Source organism: Saimiri boliviensis, chromosome 10 (assembly GCF_048565385.1).
Source record: "Saimiri boliviensis isolate mSaiBol1 chromosome 10, mSaiBol1.pri, whole genome shotgun sequence".
Taxonomy (NCBI): domain Eukaryota; kingdom Metazoa; phylum Chordata; class Mammalia; order Primates; family Cebidae; genus Saimiri; species Saimiri boliviensis.
In genome coordinates this window covers 84,978,954-84,997,534 of record NC_133458.1, presented here as the reverse complement: position 1 = coordinate 84,997,534, position 18,581 = coordinate 84,978,954, and the positions used below count along the sequence as shown (strand labels likewise).

At 37.5% G+C, this 18,581-nt stretch overlaps 1 protein-coding gene and 1 pseudogene across 16 annotated transcripts in view; both read right to left on the bottom strand.

Annotated features, from left to right (window-relative positions):
- HDAC9 (histone deacetylase 9) overlaps positions 1-18,581 on the bottom strand; it is a 1,049,458-nt gene that overhangs the window by 392,757 nt on the left and 638,120 nt on the right. For all 16 annotated transcript variants that reach the window (XR_012512159.1, XM_010349341.3, XM_074379572.1 and 13 more), the window contains one exon: positions 7,961-8,138. Coding sequence is in view for 15 of the 16 variants with exons in the window: in XM_010349341.3 (XP_010347643.1) it covers positions 7,961-8,138 (178 nt within the window). In the remaining variant the exon portion in view is untranslated. The remainder of the gene's footprint in view (positions 1-7,960; positions 8,139-18,581) is intronic.
- On the bottom strand, positions 1,852-7,951 carry LOC141580108 (splicing factor 1 pseudogene; annotated as a pseudogene).

Genomic DNA, 18,581 nt, shown 5'->3' with positions numbered 1-18,581 from the left:
ATAAGCCAACCTCTGTTGACTTCCAACTTTTCTAGGCAGTTTCCTCGCCTTTCTCAGCCTTCATAGAATTGAAAAGAGAGCCTTTCTCTAGATGAGGTTTTGGCTTAAGGAAATACTGTGGATGGTTTGATCTTTTACCCAGACCACTAACACTATTTTCATATAATCAATAGGGCTGTTTAGCTTTCTTATCATTTGTGTGTTCACTACAGTAGCACTGTTGATTTCCTTTAAGAGCTTTTCTTTTATATTCACAAGTTAGATAATTGGCACAAGAGGCCTAGCTTTCCGCTTATCTCAGCTTTTGATGTGACTTCCTCACTAAGCTTAATCATTTCTAGCTTTTAATAAAAATTAAGAGACATGTGACTCTTCCTTTCACTTAAACATAAAGGCACTGTAGGGTTATAAATTGGCCTAATTTCAATATTCTAATGTCTGAGGGAATAGAGAGGGCCAAAAAGAGAAAGGAAGTTGGGGCCCTGTCCAGTTGGTAGAGCAGTCAGAATACACACAACATTTATCTACTAAGTTCACTGTCTTGATGGTTCCCCAAAACAATTACAAAAGTACTATAAAAAGATCACTAATCACAGCTCACCATGAAATATATTATAATGATGAAAAGGTTTCATATGAGAATTACCAAAATGTGACCCAGAGACAGGAAGTGACCACATAATTTTGGTAAATGGCACCAATAGACTTGCTCAATGTAGGATTGCTACAAACCTTCAATTTTTAAAGTAAAATGTAATAAAACAAGGTATACTTGAAATAGGATTAATTGAGGATGTTTCCATAAGTAGAAAAAGATATGCACATGAATAAGTAACTGGAAATGTTTATCATAAAGATGATATTTTAAAAAATAACAAGAAAGCAAAAATACGTCTTATCTCCAGAAAAGAAAAACCAGGCTTCCCACAAATGAACACATATCAGGTTGGCCTTAGGCTTCTACTCTTCAGTGCTAAACCCCTTGAACATTTGATCACATTTCCAGGCTTTTCCAACAACAAACTTGTGTCCCAATAAGTCTGTCTTCAAAGGATGTATGAAGGTAACAAGATGACATTCTCAACTAGAGAAAGCACCTCCCTAAAAATATCTATGTGTGTGTGTATAAGTATATGAGATACAAATAAATAATACGTATTATATAACCATATATTTATAAATATATTTTCTATGTCAATGCTTGTGATACATGATATATGTGATCAAGCTGAATTAGTCTCCTAAATAAAAAACATAGCTATTTTTATCTTCAGTGATTATTAGAGGAGTAAATTTTGGAAGAGTTTTCTTAAAGCACATATATTTGAAGGCAGCAATTTAAAAAATAGATTACCAGACAAAAGGAAAAATTAGTCTAATATAGTTATTAACAGAAGTTACTCTGGAAGGCCTTAACACACACATACACAGACATGCATACACACATATATACTGTATATATACACACACAAATACACACACATACTTTGAGATATACACATACACACACCAACATAAATATGGATACAAATACAAATAACTTTTCTTTATTCTATTAAAGAGAAGCTCATAGAGTATAAAATGTATTGTTTGAAAAATAAGTATAAACATATTTTAATACAGGTTACCTCTGAATGGTAGACTAATGAGTGACTTTCCCTTATAATATTCTAGATTTACCAAATTGCCTTCAATGAACTTGTATCAATTTTTATAATTATGTTACTGCAAAAGTTCAACTAATACATAATGATTATCTTTTAAAAATAATGTAATGTAATTTATGCCTACTGTCTTTTCTATTCTACTATATATATAGATAGATAGATAGCTTTTTTTTTTCCCCTTAAAAAACAAGTCTGGTTCTGTGGTGGAGGCACTGGGGGAGCTGGAGGCATCCCAAAGGGCGGCATGCCCGCCATCCCCATGCCCATCATGGTGACAAAGTCAGAAGGGTCCATGGGAGGCAAAGGAGGAGGGGGCGGGGCATACACCGTGACAGAGGAACCAGGCAGCAGACGTGGCGGAAAAGGAGGGACCCAAGCAGCAGAGGCGATTGGACCCCGGGTGGCAGGGGCACCATAGTGGGGTTGCCTTGAATCTGAGGCGCTCCTGGAAGAGCTGCGGCAGCCACCTGCTGCTGTTATCATGGCGGGATGAACCCTGTGCCAGCACTCGTGGTGGCAATCATCGTATTTTGCTGCCATGGCAAGGGGGTACTGGAAGCCATATTGCTGTTGGGCGGAGAGGGTTGCAGAGGCTGCTGCTGCTGTTGTTGCCATGGGGGAAGGGGACCCGAGGGAGGGGGCGGGAGCTGCCCAATGGGAGGCGGCGGCGCCATCATACCTTTTCCTTGATGCAGGTGATAGACTCCAGAGCCTACAGGCGTACTTCCCAGGAACTGATCCATTGAAAGAGGACCACGGTGCCCAGGTCGGTGGGGGCCCTGGTTCATCGGTGGTGGTGGTGGCTGCATCCAAGTGAATGGGGGTCCATTGGGGTTGTGCTGCATGGGATGTCCACCATGCCTACCTGTCAGGCTGGGTAATGAGTGTGAGAAGCTCTGGGGGCCACCTCCGGGCCCACCAGCATCACCTTTGGGCATGCCGTGGTAAGGCCGACTCTCTGAAAGACCAGAATTCATCCAGGATGGACAGCTCTGGGTGGTAGACATGAGAGACGGCAGAGGTGGGTTGTTGGCGGGACCAGCAGGACGAGGTGAGCTGGCCAGGGGTCTGGTGGCAGGCCCAGAGATGGAGTCCACAGATCCTGAGACAGGCGCTTCACCCACTTCAGCCATGAGGAACAAATATTCTTTATTCATTCGTGCTTTATCCTGAGCTTACTGGGGATCACGAGGCCTTTGGAATTTGCAGTCTGAAGCGATGTGGCCAGCCCCTCCACCAGTACACACGGTGGTGTTGGTTATGCTGCGGACTCTGAGCTCTGCCAGGTTCTTAAGATCCTGTTGTCTTCCCGAAAGGTCCCATTCAAGCCAGCGAACTCTCTAACCTGCAACTTTCTTAGATCATTCTGGTACTCCGGGGTCTCGATACCCTGCTTCAGGGAGTTTCTTATTTGTTCCACTGCCTTTTTAACGTTCTTCATTGTATTGGCGGTGACCAGGGGCCTTAAGCGGCTCATCTTCTCCTGGCAGTTATCTGGCCATCTTTGCGCCCAAACTTTCCTTCTTTCACAGACCCTTTGCCCCAGATCATAATTTGGCATTGCACTCCTTCTCTAGGTTCTTCAGAGTGTTCCCTCTGGGCCCGATAAGCAGCCCCACAAAGTTGATTTCTGGAAACTCAACTTGTGGAATCATGACTTTATCACTCACACGTGTTGCTGGAGGTTTGCAGTCTGCAGGTGGCTTAAAATCTGGGTTGAGTGCAACCATCTGTGTGAGGAGGTTGTGCCGCTCCTCTTCCAGCTTTTCGCGGGTGCGGAAGTCTGGGGTGTTAAGCCGCTACCCCTCGTTACTGCAGACGGCTTAGGGGAAGGGGACCTGTCCTCAGGGTTGGGGGGATGCCCAGGTCTCCCTTGCTTAGTTTACAAGTCAGGTCCTCTAACTGCAGATGCACTCTGTTTTTTTTTGTTGTTGTTGTTGTTCTCGAGTAAGACCGGGGGAATAACTGTAGGTATTACCGCACTCACCGTCTTCTGCTCGATTATGTCTTGTTCCAGCGGCTCCTCTGCCGCTTCTTAGTCGGCAAGTCCAGCGGCGTGGCATTCGCTCCAGTCGCCATGGCGCCCCCGGAGAGCGGCACCGGCAGCTGCTTTTCCTCGGCTGCGGCTTCTCTTTCGCAAGCGTCCGGTGGAGACTGGACCTGACTGCACTGCCCTACTCACGCGACTGGCGGCGACTGCACGAGAAGCACAAAGAGGGAGGAAAGAAGGCGCTGCGGGGGCGGGCCGAGAGTGACGGGGCCGGGACCTGGATTGGCCCAGGCCGAGGTGAAGGGTCGAAATCGGCGGCCTCCGATTGGCGGAGCATCTGTCCTTCTCGATGCCCTCTGGAATTGGCCGAACCGTTAGGCCAGACGAGGAAATGGCGGCGGAGTCAGGTGTGCTGAAAACTGCGTCTTCCACAGAAGCTTACTAAACTCAGGTATTATTTCTCCCTTGGAGCATTGTTTTGTTCTTGTCAAAAAGAGGAGTTGTGTGACTAACCAAGTGGGCTGCAGAGGATGCACATGGTTGGTGAAGGTTTAAATGATGTTCATTGAAAATTATGTGACTTTCGCGTTAAGTAACTTTTTAGTAGCACCAAAAAGTATAGCTCTTAGGGAACGGATTTAAGTCAGTTGCCTAGTTTTATAATGTATCTGTGCCCGCCTCCTTGCTATTTAGTGGAACAGCTCTAGAGAGTGTGAGATTATACGACTTTCTGGGGGTTTTTTTGTTTGTGTTTTAGTTTTTGTTTTTGAGACAGAGTTTCGCTCTTGTTACCCAGGCTGGAGTGCAATGGCGAGATCGTACAACTTGCTTAAAATAAATTAAAATAAAATAGTCTCTCCCCTCCCCCATCTATGGTTTCTCTTTCTACAGTTTCAACTATGGTTTAAGAATATCAACTGGAAAATTCCAGAAATATACAATTCTATAACACCCAAACACTAAATTGTGCATTATTCTGAGCAGGATGATGAAGTCTTACATTGCCCCACTCCGGCTAGCCCAGGATGGGAATTATCCCTTTGTCCAGCAGCTCCATGCTGTCTTTGCCACCTGCTCTTTAGTCATTTAATAGCTGTCTTGATGATCAGGTTGACAGAGGCAGTATCACCAATGCATGTTTTAAATTATTTTTTACTTTGTAATGGCTCCAAACTGCAAGAGTAGTGATGCTGACAGTTTGGATATGCCAAAGATAAGCTTTAAAGGGCTTCCTTTAAAAGAAAGGTATAAGTTCTCGACCTAAGAAAATCTTAAAAAATCATATGCTGAGGCTGCTAAGATCTATGGTAAGAAGGAATCTTCTATTCATGAAGTTGTGAAGAAGAAAAAAGAAATTTGTTTTGCTCTCCCACCTCACCTCACACTGCAAAAGTTATGGCCACAGTGTATGAGAACTGCTTAGTTAAGATGGAAAAGGCCATAAACTTATGGGTGGAAGACATGAGCAGAAAGGGGTTTCTATTGACCACAACTGATTCACTACTGCTGGAAGTTGCAGGTATCCCCTGAGAGTCTTGGAATGGTTCCCATGCAGATGAGAGGATCTACTGTATTCCTAAAAAAAATATGTGAATGTTCCTTAAGATTGTTTAAGATGTCTGTGCTGCCACAAATAGATATTAAAAAGTCAAAAGGAAGGAGATTAATATTTTCAATTATACTAGAAATGAAAACCTTAAAGTTCTCATCTGAAATCAAGATCATTAGAAATACTAAGTGATTTTTGAGATCATGTGGATTACAGTAGTATTCAGGCTACAGTAGAAATCTAAGTCTGGATTAAAGCCAGAGCATTATGTGGAATAGCAGAGTGAAATGATGCATTTCCTTTCCTTAGGATTTGGAATAATACTAAATAAATGTTACACATCAAGTGTGTATGTGTGTGTGTGTGTATATATGTGTGTGTGTGTGTGTGTGTGTATATATATACACACACACACATATATATACGTATATATTAATCCTAATGACATTGGAGAAGCTATTATTATAAATTGCATATGTTGCATGATTTTGAAATACTGTGCCTTTTTCTTGTAAGATTTTCAGTGTGAAGATGCAACATTCTTGTAAGTTCAAATAAGCCAAAAAAGATTCTACTTAGGTATTGTAACTTGTAGATAACTTAGTTATCCTTTAGCAGAATAATTGTTACAATGTAAATTTTACTTTTGGTGTATTTAAATTGAACTAGTAAATTCGTGTTTACTATGATATTAATATTCATTAATTCAACTAAAATTTTTATTGAATGCCTATTAAGTACAAAATCCTGTACTTTCTAAATAATTTTATATAATAACAATTTTCTAAAATAACTTTATATAATCTCTCGTGTCGGCAAGGAATTGCCTCATCAAATCCATTAAATATGAAAGGAATCTTAAGTTCACCTTCCTATCTGTTTCTGGAATACATGCTTTGATAAATACTAAAATCCTGACATTATGAGGAGAAATATACTATCTGAAATAACCTAGTCTTTAGTTTGAATGATCAGGGTAAGATTATGTCCTGTTTATGATACTGGGTCCACTCTTTCATCTGGATTCTTTTAAGCTCTACAAACCCTATCCGTTTGGCAACACAGTTTCCTTAAACTCTAGGATCTCTCTACTACTCAGATATCTTGCTTCATTCATTCAAAGGAATCCATGAAAACTAAAGACACTAAAGTATGTGAGAAAAGGGCCACCCCTCTTAACCAAGGAAAGAAACTTTATCCATAGGATTACAGTAATATTAAGCAGCAGACTTGGGGACATCAACATTAAACTTTGTAGTTAAGCTTACTTTATAATTAAGAAAATTATTTCAGTCAATGGAACTAATATTATGATAGAGTGGTTGTTACTCTGTATTCTCTGAAATATTAAGGTTTAATAAAAGACACTTTCAGGAGAAAGAATAGAGAAGTAAGTAATTCTTAAAGGCTATTGTTCTTTCTACATGCAAAAAATTATTCCTCTGTATTATGTATCTGGTTTTGAATAAAAACTCTCTAAATCCACAGGGATAGCACCAGGCATGATTGAATAAAAAGGCTGCCACTAACACTGGCCAGTGTTCCTGGATTTTCCAGAGTATCTGGGCACTTTTGCTATGCTCTTGGAAGTAGGAGAGTCAGAAGCAATGGCTAGTATGGAGAAAGAAATAGATGCAGTTCATATCTCCTAATATGGAATGTTTTCTTATGGCATAAGACATTATAAAAGGTAGCTCCTATGCATACTGACTAAAGTTGCCTACCAAAGTTAATTAACTTGGCCGTTTCATTCATTGATTTTTAAATAAAAGATAGTATCAAGGCTTGGGAATATGATTTTCGAAAAGTGATTTAACTTTTCCTAGCACAAAGGCTTGCATGAGGTCACAGAAGCCACAAAAACGAGCTCTGCCTGAAAATGGGTTTAAAAACAAATCAGATAACTTGAAAGACCCTTTGGGGAAGGTACATATAAATTCTCTATTGCTGCATCCAAGTTATGAGTCTCTTAGGGCTACAATATCTTTCATTTGATCAGCCACAGTTTGAGAGCACAGAACTAGAAAGGAGTAGAGTGGACAAAAAGAAATAATTATCTACACATATATTTACAGCACAGTTCCTTTGCAGAGGGAATAGCACCCTTTTTTGTGTGTGTGTTCCACACTTAACCTTCCTTTGGCCTTGGAATTATCTGGCTTGTTTTCCTCTGTAGGAAAGTTCTGAAATATCAAACACAGCTGTAGACAAAGGAAGAGGTTGGTCAAAAAGCCCACCCAGAGATTTCATAATAAATAGAAATGAAAGTAACTTACATAGAATCAAGTAAAGTTTGCTTTGGTACTATAGAATCCCAAGAGTCATTTGCATGGAGAATTAGAAGAAAACAATAAGATAAAACAAGAAAGCAAACTGGTTGAAGGGCACTCTTTGGAGTCAAATGAGGAAGCCAAGCATCATAAATTTCCTAGTGGCTGGGCAGAAGGTAAGAGATTGAGGAACAGTGCTAAAAAATGTTGCAGGGATTTTCATTTCCAAAAAAACTCATGCACCTGTTGATATATTTTCCAGGCCCTTGGATGATAGCAATTTATGAGGCTATTAGTACTAAGCCCAAGATTTATCAGATGTTCTGTTTGTCTTATGGCCAATATAACCTCATAAAATTTGGGTTGCACTGGGTTAAAATGCAGCGTTCTGCTATTGGAGTTATTTGGAGCATTTAAATCGGTTAATCCTACAAGAATGATGCATTTAGCCTGCCTATTAGAGAGAGTCTTTAGGGATTCCTACCAGTTGCAGAGCCAGGCTGGAGGGGGCGGTCCATTGCTGGGTGAGGTAAAACGGAGGCAGCAGGGGAAGAGTGAGTCCTGGAGACAAGACGGTGTTTGTCTAGTCCATCCATGCCAACCGCAGCCAGCGGAGCTTGGCGCACGGAGAGTGCATGTGTGCGCGGGGGCTCCAGGAAGGGCTGTTGCCAAGAAAAGAGCACAGTAGAAAGAAATGTGAGTCAAGGATTGAGGGAGACATTGAGAGCGACATGTCAACAAATTAAATTCATCAGGTCAGAGACATAATAAATGGTGTGAAGGAAAAAGAAAAAAAAATAGAGAAAGGGAGAGAAAAAACAAGATTCAGTCAATAAATCCATTCAACAGATGTTTTCACACTGACGGCCAGGGCCTGTCTGCCTGGCTAAGGAGCAGGTGATGGCAGGAGGCCTGTCAGTTTGAACTGATTGAAAGAAACAGACCTTTAACCTCTAGAGTAACGTTGACATAGACTCATTTCCTACCTAGATACCAACGTTTTGAATATAGTCCCAGGACTGCCACACACCATGGGAGAACAATTCAACTGCTTTCAAACTGCCAGTTAGGCCTAATTCTGAAAATTCTCTCGTGAATTTATTTCAGTGAATGTTGTCCATGAATTCTGTGGCTGCCTCTACAAATGACCAATTACACAATTATACTTTGACACCTGTCAGTCTTCATACAGTCTTCATATATTGGCATAGAAAAAAATGAGTATTTCATAGTTTGATATAATTTCAACACTATAAAATTATTTTAAATATATTATTAAATATATCCTCAGTGATTTAACACTGTTATTATTCTTCATCCTTCCCAAGTTACCAAATCAGTGAACCATAGTTTGGAAGTTTATGGAAGATTCACTTAGTCTCTTTCTCTGTCTCCATAAAGAGATACTCTCAAACACATATAAGCAGCTTAGTTAATCATCAGTGCTACACAGAGAGCTTTGTCCAAAAAAAAAGTATATGTTTCAAAATATATATTTAAAATATATATTGTTTTTATAATTTATTAATGTTTATTAAAAATATTTATCAAAAATTTATATACTACACTATGAATATTTTCTCTCTCTTCAACATGAGGGAATTAATAATCTTTGTACTGTTTTTATTTATCTTTCCTAATGAATATGGAGAATAGCTGAACAGCAGTAAAAAACAGTAATCTCTTGCCATAGATAAAGAAACTGTTGCTCCAAAGGTTACCAAAGTAAACAAGTCTAATCCCTATAATTTTAGAAATGTGTGTGCTCTTCTGCTTCTGCTTCCTGCCTGACTAGCATTTGTTCTTTCAAGACTTGATGTAGACATTACTTCTCCTTAATGGGGCCTAGATGCAGATATTACTTCCTGCTAGACTGGTGTTCCCCTTCCACCCAGCATGTGCCATCACATGTCATACTCATCTTGTATTTCCAGCCCAAGGCTTGGTACATCCTAAGTGTACAAATTACTCACCTACTGAGAAAGCTAACAAATCTGTATACAACACAGCTGTATTCATTGCATATTATGTAGTTTTATGTAATTGTAGCTTTTTCTATATATGATAGGAGTTAATGCTGCATATAAATCTATGAACTGGGATTAAAAATATATATATTTAATTATAGACCATAGGCAGAGATTTCTGAATTTAGAAAAAAGTAAGAATGACTTAAAATTAACTTTGAGATGGGTTATAATTCACGTATATTGTTGTTACTTCTGTTTTGCTCTACGGAATAATTAAACCATCAGTCAGTTGGAAGGTATATGTCACATATTTAGGCTTTGGCCATTTGCTTCGATGATTGGGATGGATTGGTCAGGGATCTAGTTCTAGCTACAATAGTTCATACACTGTTACAAAACTCTAACTCTCTTGTTTTGTTTTGTTGAGTGTCTTATGTTCAGTGCCCTGAGTACACAGCAGTAAGATTAATATGGTCCCTTTTCATATGGAACTTACTGTTACAGGGAAATACAAATATATAATTATGGGTGGGGGGATCTGTCAGGAAAAGGAACCTTTTCAACATATGATCTAAAATTCCTGGGTACATGTTTATCTGATTTTTGGTAATATCCATCTCTTCTCTTTCTACTGTAATTTCTTCAACTCCCATTTAAGACATTGCAAAAGGCTCCTCTCTGATCACCCCACTTCTAATACCGATTCCTTCCTGGAAAAATTTTCTCCCTAAGGCCCTGTGGTAAACAAGACATGAACACCAAAAGGCTCTGAAGGTCAACCCAAATTTGAAGAATCTCCCCAGCCTGTTGTTTGTACTCTCCTTGACCTGAGGCTAACCAACTATGTTCAGCCTTAGATCATTTATTCCTTTTCTAAGTTCTAGCCAAAACACTGTCTACTGAACGAAAGATATCATTCTCAAGGCTGCAGTATGACTTTCATGGACCCTGTACACTTTTATCTTTATGGACTCCAAAAAATAGTATTAAAACTCTTATTTTAAGCCTACATTGGCATACATTGGATTCATTATTATAAATCTGTATTATTAGATGCATTTTTTCTTATTAAGAAATTAAAATTTGAAACATTTTATGGGCCCCTAACAGTATATCATAGACTCTGGGCACTGTGTCTGCTGTCTGTAATGAATATGTTGACTGTGGTCATTCATGCTTCTTACAAGCCATCCTTCCTACATCACCACTATATTGTGGCTGTGAAGCTCCACATTCAGCACTACACACATCCTCTAAGGTCCACTTAAAATTTCACAGTCCTTTTTGAATACTCACATTAACTGTTTTCCCATTCTGTTACATTCCTATCACATTTTGTTTTTCTCTCTCCTTTCCCTGCCACAGTCTTTTATATATTAGAGTTATTGCATGCAGTAACTATTTCTTGAGCCCACACTCCATGCAGGACACTTTGTTAGTGTGCAGAACATTTTTTATGCTTATTCTCTAGTGAGGAGACAGATAGTAAATAAGTCATGTATCCCATAGCAATCTTTTGGTCAGGGATAGACCGTACATATGACAATGGGCCCATAAGATTTTAATGGAGCATAAAAATCCCTATCACCTACAACGATGTAATAGCCCACCTAATGTCATAGCACAATTACTTTATTTTTAACAATTTAGTGTAGCCTAACTGTACAGTGTTTATTAAGTCTACAGTACCATGCAGCAGTGTCCTAAACCTTCATGTTCACTCACCAGTCACTCACTGACTCCCCCAGACCAACTTCTAATTATGCAAGCTCCATTCATTATAAGTGCTCTATCTAGATATACTGTGTTTTACCTTTTATAATAAACTGTATTTTTACTGTACCTTTTTTATGTTTAGATACACAAATTGCCTACAGTATTCAGTATAGTAGCATGCTATACAGGTTTGTAGCCTAAGAAAGGTAGGCTATAATATATGGGCCTAGGTGCATAGTAGGCTATACCATCTAGGTTTGTTAAGTATACTTTAAGATGTTCGTACAACAGTGTAATTATAAATACAATGAGTGCTGTATAGGAAAAATTCAGGATGCTATGAAAAACCTTTTTTAAAAACCTGATGAAGAGGTTCAGGGAAATTTTGTCTAAGAAAGTGATATTTAAATGTGAAAGACAAATTGGAATTAACCAAGTGAGGAATGAAAGGAGACACTCTAAATACATTGTGCATGTGTGTGTGCTGACATGTCTGGGTGTGTAAAATGATCTTTCCTTGAATAATGTTGAAAGCTCATTGAACCAGAAGCTAGATATAACTCATCTTTTAACTTATTTTCTGCTACATTTTATATATTTTCTCATACCTTTAGAAGCTATGTCATTGTATTTGTGCATTAAGAAAATGCAATAGATATTTGGAAATTAAAGCCCATTTTTTTTAATCACATGGCCATGTTTTAGATGACTGGGTTTACTAAATATTTTATCTCTTAATGAGTAGCTTGATACTGTAAAGACTCCATTTAAATAACACCACCTATTACCCTTCTTTTTTTTTTAATAGTAAATATTTATTGCTTTACTTGAGCTTCACTGAAACACTGTAAGATAATGGAGTAAACGTTTGCTAACTCAAAAGCATTATATAAATGTTACATCATTGTATAAAACTTCACAATTCAGCAAGCAGCATCCTACCTGTCCAATGTCTACCAGAAGGAATATGGCAATATAGATTAGAAACAAATAACTACTTGTTCAATATTAATTTATTTATTACTGTAAGTGTTCATCCAATATCTATTGCTCAAGCAAAAGGCAACAGTCCTTGTGCTGTGTTGTACAGACAGCAAAGTAGATTAAGGACGTTGTGGGTCGACACCCAAAATTTAGGTACTTATACGTTAACTGCAGTTAGTAAGTTCCATGAAGAGGTGACATTTGGCTGTTATATATTCCCATGCCTATCTTTCTCATGCAGTGTTTCACACATAGTAGTCTTTAATAATATATATTTTCGGTTAAAAATGAACGAATAATAAGGAGATATATATATATATATATATATTCATCCTTAAGATCTTATAATAAGGATAAGATAAAAAACACAAGCAATCACAGCACAAAGTAATCAAGAAGTAGCTGAGAAAAAATTAGAAATAGAGTCTAGACAAAATGATTACTAAAGGACAAAATCCTAAAATTATTTTGTTTTGGAGCCAAGAGATAATGCAGGGAAAGTTCCAGTGATTTGAGGATTATTTTTCCTTTCTACTTTTATGTCGTTTCCAAGTTTTCTGCATATCACCTATATTACAACTGTAATTTAAAAAAAAGTAAATGTTATTTAAACTAAACAGTCAAATCTTTCAAACACCCTATTAGGACAGATTCATAATTACTGGAACTATGAACAGAGATGGGCTAAACATTTTTGGACTTTTTTTCAAAATAGCATTATAGAAGAGAGACATTTATTCACTTTCAAAGAGTTGATTGCAATTACACACTTTTACAAATGAAATAATGGCTTTCAATGTATAAGGAAAGTCATATCAATGCAGTAAACCACATATTATTATAGTACATATTGGTCACTGAGTTATTAAATTCCAGGTCACTTTTATTTTAGGATAGATATCCAGCCTCATTATCAAAAGCATCCTTCTTGAGATTGAAAGCAGAGATTACATTTTTCTTTTGTCTCTGGAATGGATTAAAGTGTTTCACTAAACCAGGTTTTTACTATTAGTACTTTTAATGAGAGATAACTTTATCCATGTTTATACTTCTAAGTAAATATGAAAGAGCATGTTTCTCTCTTACAGTGCTGAAAAATTAAAACGTCAAACAGTTCAGAATCTACTGTTAATACAAATTGGATGAATACCCAAGTTAACATTTTATTTATTGAGTACCATTAGAAAATGTGTCATGCCCCCTTAAATGAATAGTTAACATGCTCCCCACAAAAGCATTTTTGATTAGCATTTATTTTATATATTCTCTATTGAGTCTATTTTTTAGCAGTAAAAATATTAGTCTTTTTTTTTCAGGTGATTCAACCGGGGACTTTGTTTTGTTGGGTTATTTTGCCAGATTGTCATTTTGGAAAATACGCCCAGCTAACTGAGATGTGTAAGATAATTTTTCTTTATTTGGTGTGGTCTAAAGCCACTGTGCCCAAACATCTATCCACTCCCACTGATAAAAGTTACGTAATTACTGTGACAAAATAGTTATTGTTCACCTATTTTGTAAATTCCTCAATAATGCCTAGTAAAACATCAATGCCTTTGCGGCCCCACCATTCTAAGTAGTAGAGCATAGGCACTGCAGTCATCTGAAAGTGGGTAGGGAAAGTTATAGAAGCTCTTTGTATGACAAGCACAATGTTGTGGCTTAGAATGAAATATTTACTGGGGGTGGCTTGTTAGTGGACACTGTGAGGTGATAAAGTCCCTGGTTTAAGAAGATTACATGGTTCTATTTTATTTTATTTTATTTTATTTTTTGTAGTAACAGTGATTTTTTTTTCTGCATTGTTTTGTTTTGCTTTCTTGTTACTATTGCTCAGGGACCAAATGTATAGCTTCTGGGTTTTCACTTTGCTCTGGATGATCACATTTGTTTCCAGACATGTGGGTACTTACTTAATGGGCTATAGTCACTATCATTGTGCAACTTAGCAAGAGAAAATAACGGAAATTGCAAATCATAATGCATACTCTGAAAATACAGAGCAAGAGAAACTCATAGACTTCTTGGAGGAAAGTACATTGTTTTAACACTTTAAAGAACAATTCACTAACATTTAGCACAAATAGTTTATATTTGCTATAAACTATAATAAATATGGTGAGTGAAAAAAAGCAAAAGAATATGACAGTATTTTCAAAATTTGCAAATTAATATACCATTAAATATGTAAATGAAATTAATAAAAAATAAAGACATACATGAAAAAATAAACAGCAAATTGAGAAGAAAAAGAATGGGAGGGGCAATAGGAGAGAGATACACAGGAAACTTGAATTGTACCTGTAGTGTTTTATTTCTAAGGCTGGATGTTATGAGCGTTCATTGTTGTAATATTTATTCTTTTTAAATAAATGTTAAATGTTTAATAAATTTTCAAAAATAGAATTAATGCTTATAGCAGGTTTATCATATACAAAACACCAATATTATTATAATAACTAACCTTCCATATACAGATAGTTTTGTTGAAAACACTACATTTTTGTAGAAGAAAAAAAATTAAGAGAGAAAAAGTAAAAATAAATGAAAAAATAAAAATAGGCTGAGCACAGCAGCTTACACTATAATCCCAGCACTTTGGGAGGCCAAGGCAGAGGAACACTTGAACCCAGGAGTTCAAGACCAGACTGGGCAACATAGGGAGATCCTGTCTCTGTAAAAAGTTAAACAACAAAAAAGTTAGTTGGCATGGTGGCACATGCCTGTATTCCCAGGAGGCTGAGGTGGGAGGATCACTCGAGCCCAGCAGGTTAAAGCTGTAGCGAGCCATGATCAGGCCACTGTACTCCAGCCTGAGTGACAGAGAGACTCTGTCTCCAAAAAAGAAGAAAAAAATTTAAAAAGCATAAAGTCAAGTTTGGTAATACATTTTTTTTTTACTAAGTTAAAGTATGTGAATTTACTTTTAGGTCATATATTCATAAGATATACATTAATCTGTAACAACTGTAAAATAACTTCACTGGTAGATAAATGGACACAGTCATATGTACAATTAAGTACATTTTTTCTTTAAATTTTCAAAGATTATCATTAAATTTCCTCAGTAAGGAAATAGTTAATGATATTAAAGGGACTTAAAAATTAAGAAGATTATAAATTGGGAACTTAATATGATGATTTGAAACAAAAAAAAATAAAAATATTATTAACATTAAATGCAACTAAAAGTTAAATAAATTAAAATGCAAACTTTAAGAAAATAGTTTGATTCAATAGTATGAGCCAATCTGTTCAGGTACAGAAGAAAATACCAGAGCTTCTCATATTTAATTTTTTTTTTTTTTTTTTTTTTTTTGAGATGGAGTTTTGCTCTTGTTACCCAGGCTGGAGTGCAATGGCACCATCTTGGCTCACCACAACCTCTGCCTCTTGGGTTCAGGCAATTCTCCTGCCTCAGCCTCCTGAGTAGCTGGGATTACAGGCACACGCCACCATGCCCAGCTAATTTTTTGTATTTTTAGTAGAGACGGGTTTTACCATGTTGACCAGGATGGTCTCGATCTCTTGACCTCGTGATCCACCCGCCTCGGCCTCCCAAAGTGCTGGGATTACAGGCGAGAGCCACTGCGCCCGGGCCTCATATTTAATTTTTAAATTAAAATATAGGAAAGCAAATAAATTATGCCAGTATTTGCTATATGGATAAACACTAGCATTTCTACCCAATTCCTGCATCAAAGGTCAGATACATAAACTCTATGAAGATATCCTAATACAGGAAGAAGAGTCTAATTCAAAACTTACTATATTGTACAGTTACAGTAATTAAAACAGTGTGGTCCTTGCTTAAGGATAGACATGTAGATCAATGAGATTGAATTAAGAATCCAGAAATAGCCGGGCGCGGTGGCTCAAGCCTGTAATCCCAGCACTTTGGGAGGCCGAGGCGGGTGGATCACAAGGTCGAGAGAGCGAGACCAACCTGGTCAACATGATGAAACCGCATCTCTACTAAAAATACAAAAAAAATTAGCTGGGCATGGTGGCGCGTGCCTATAATCCCAGCTACTCAGGAGGCTGAGGCAGGAGAATTGCCTGAACCCAGAAGGCGGAGGTTGCGGTGAGCCGAGATCGTGCCATTGCACTCCAGCCTGGGTAACAAGAGCGAAACTCCGTCTCAAAAAAAAAAGGAATCCAGAAATAAACACATTTACCATCAATTGATTTCAACAAAGGTGCCAAGACAATTCAGTAGGACAAAATATTTTTAAAATTCTTCCTCCATGAAAAACTTTTTAACAGATGGAACGGGGACAACTGCATAATCACCATCGCATTTTTGCAAAAGAATACAATAAAACCCCATTCCTCATGCCACACACAAAAGTTAACTCCAAATGGATCACAGAACTAAATGTAGGATCTAAAACTGTAATACTCTCAGATGAGATAGAGGAGTACATTTTCTTGCATGTAAGACCCAAAGCAAAAGTGACCAAAAAAGTAGGTTAGTTAGGCCAAGCAAGGTGGCTCAAGCCTGTAATCCCAGCACTTTGGGAGGCTGGGGTGGTAGGATCACCTGACATCAGGAGTTTGAGACCAGCCTGGCCAACATGGAGAAACCTCATCTCTACTAAAAATACAAAAATTAGCCAGGTGTGGTGGTGTGTGCCTATAATCCCACCTACTAGGGAGGCTGAGGCAGGAGAATCACTTGAACATGGGAGGCGGAGGTTGCAGTGAGCCAAGATCACACCATTGCACTGCAGCCTGGGGACAATACAAAACTCTGTCTCAAAAAAAAAAAAAAAAAAAAAAGGTTAATTAGACTTCATCAAGGTAAAAATGTTGTGCTCCAAAGGACACCATAAAATAAGTGAAAAGATGAACCACAAGTTAGAGAAAATATCTGCAAATCACGTATCTGATAAGACACTTATATCCAGAATATAGGAAGAATTCTTATAACTCAATAATCAATACTGAAGAGGCAACCTAATTTAAAAATGGGTAAAGGTTCTGAACAGTCATTTATCTAAAAAAGATAGGCATGTGAAAAGATGCCCACATCATTAGCTATCAGAGATTTGTAAATCAAAACTCCAATGATTTACAACTTCACACCGAGAATGTTTATTATAAATAAAAGATAAAAAGCAAGTGCTATGGAAGATGCAGAGAAATTGGAACTTCCATACACTGCTGGTGAGGATGTAAAATGATGCAGCCACTTTTGAAACAGTTAGTGCTTCCTCAAAGAGTTAAGTAAAAGTTACCATATGACTCAGCAATTTCAACAGTATGTATATACCTAAGAAAAATGAAGAAATACTTCCACATTAAAACTTGTACTTGAGTACTATTTGCAGCACTATTTGTGAAAGCCCAAAGTATAAACAATGCAAATGTCCACCCAGAACTTTGGGAGGCTAAGGTGGGTGCTTCCCACCCATTTATCCATTTACCAATTGATAAATGGATACATAAATTATGCTATATCCATAAAATACAATATTATCTAGCCATGAAAGGAAATGAAACACTGATAGACGCTGCAATATGGATGAACCTTGACAGCATGAGAGAACAGTCACAAAATACCACATACCATACAATTTGATTTACATAAAATATGCAGAACACACAAATTTATGGAGACAAAAAGTAGACTAGTCGTTGCCTAGGGTTGTAGGAGGATGAAGTTACTGCTAATGGGGACAGAGTTTTTTTTAGGAGGTGATGAAAATGTTCTAATATTGACTGTGGTGATGGTTGCACAACTCTGACTATATGCAAAACCACCGAATTGTACATAGAAATGAGTAAACCATATAGTGTATGTGAATCTATTGATGAAGTTGTTAAAAACAACACTTTTAAAAACCTAGTAAAAAAGTTTCTAACCCACTAACTCAAAATAAAATTTATTTTAAAATGTTTATTTTTATCTCATCTTTCGTAATATCTATTGGTGTGCATGTTTTATAACATCACATATTGATGTGGTTATACATTATATAGTTTGCCAATTTTTTAATATTTGTACAACTGTACTATTATATATGTGTGTGTGTTTACGCTAACATATTTTTTATCACTTGGGATTTAAAAAAATTATAAATCAATGCATAAGGGGTGGAAAGTGAAGTGCTCAGTAAAAATTGGGTTAAGATAGAGGGTGTCTTTAACAAACATGTGAGAATCTTTATTATCCCCCCTCCTCCCTAGCTACAGATAAGATTTCTGAATTCTAGTATGCAGGTGTGGTGCACAGTTCAGGGACGCTGGATTAACAAGTGTATGCTCACCAGCAACAGAAGGCACTCACTATTTTCTACCAATCTTTCCTCCAGAGCCAAGTGGTAGCCCCTTCTAAAAGAGGTGAGCCTCTAAGGAGATGAAGTATTGCCTCATGTACTCACTGGTCACTTTCAGTGAGGGTAGGTCACTCTTCTTCTCTGGTTCTTATTT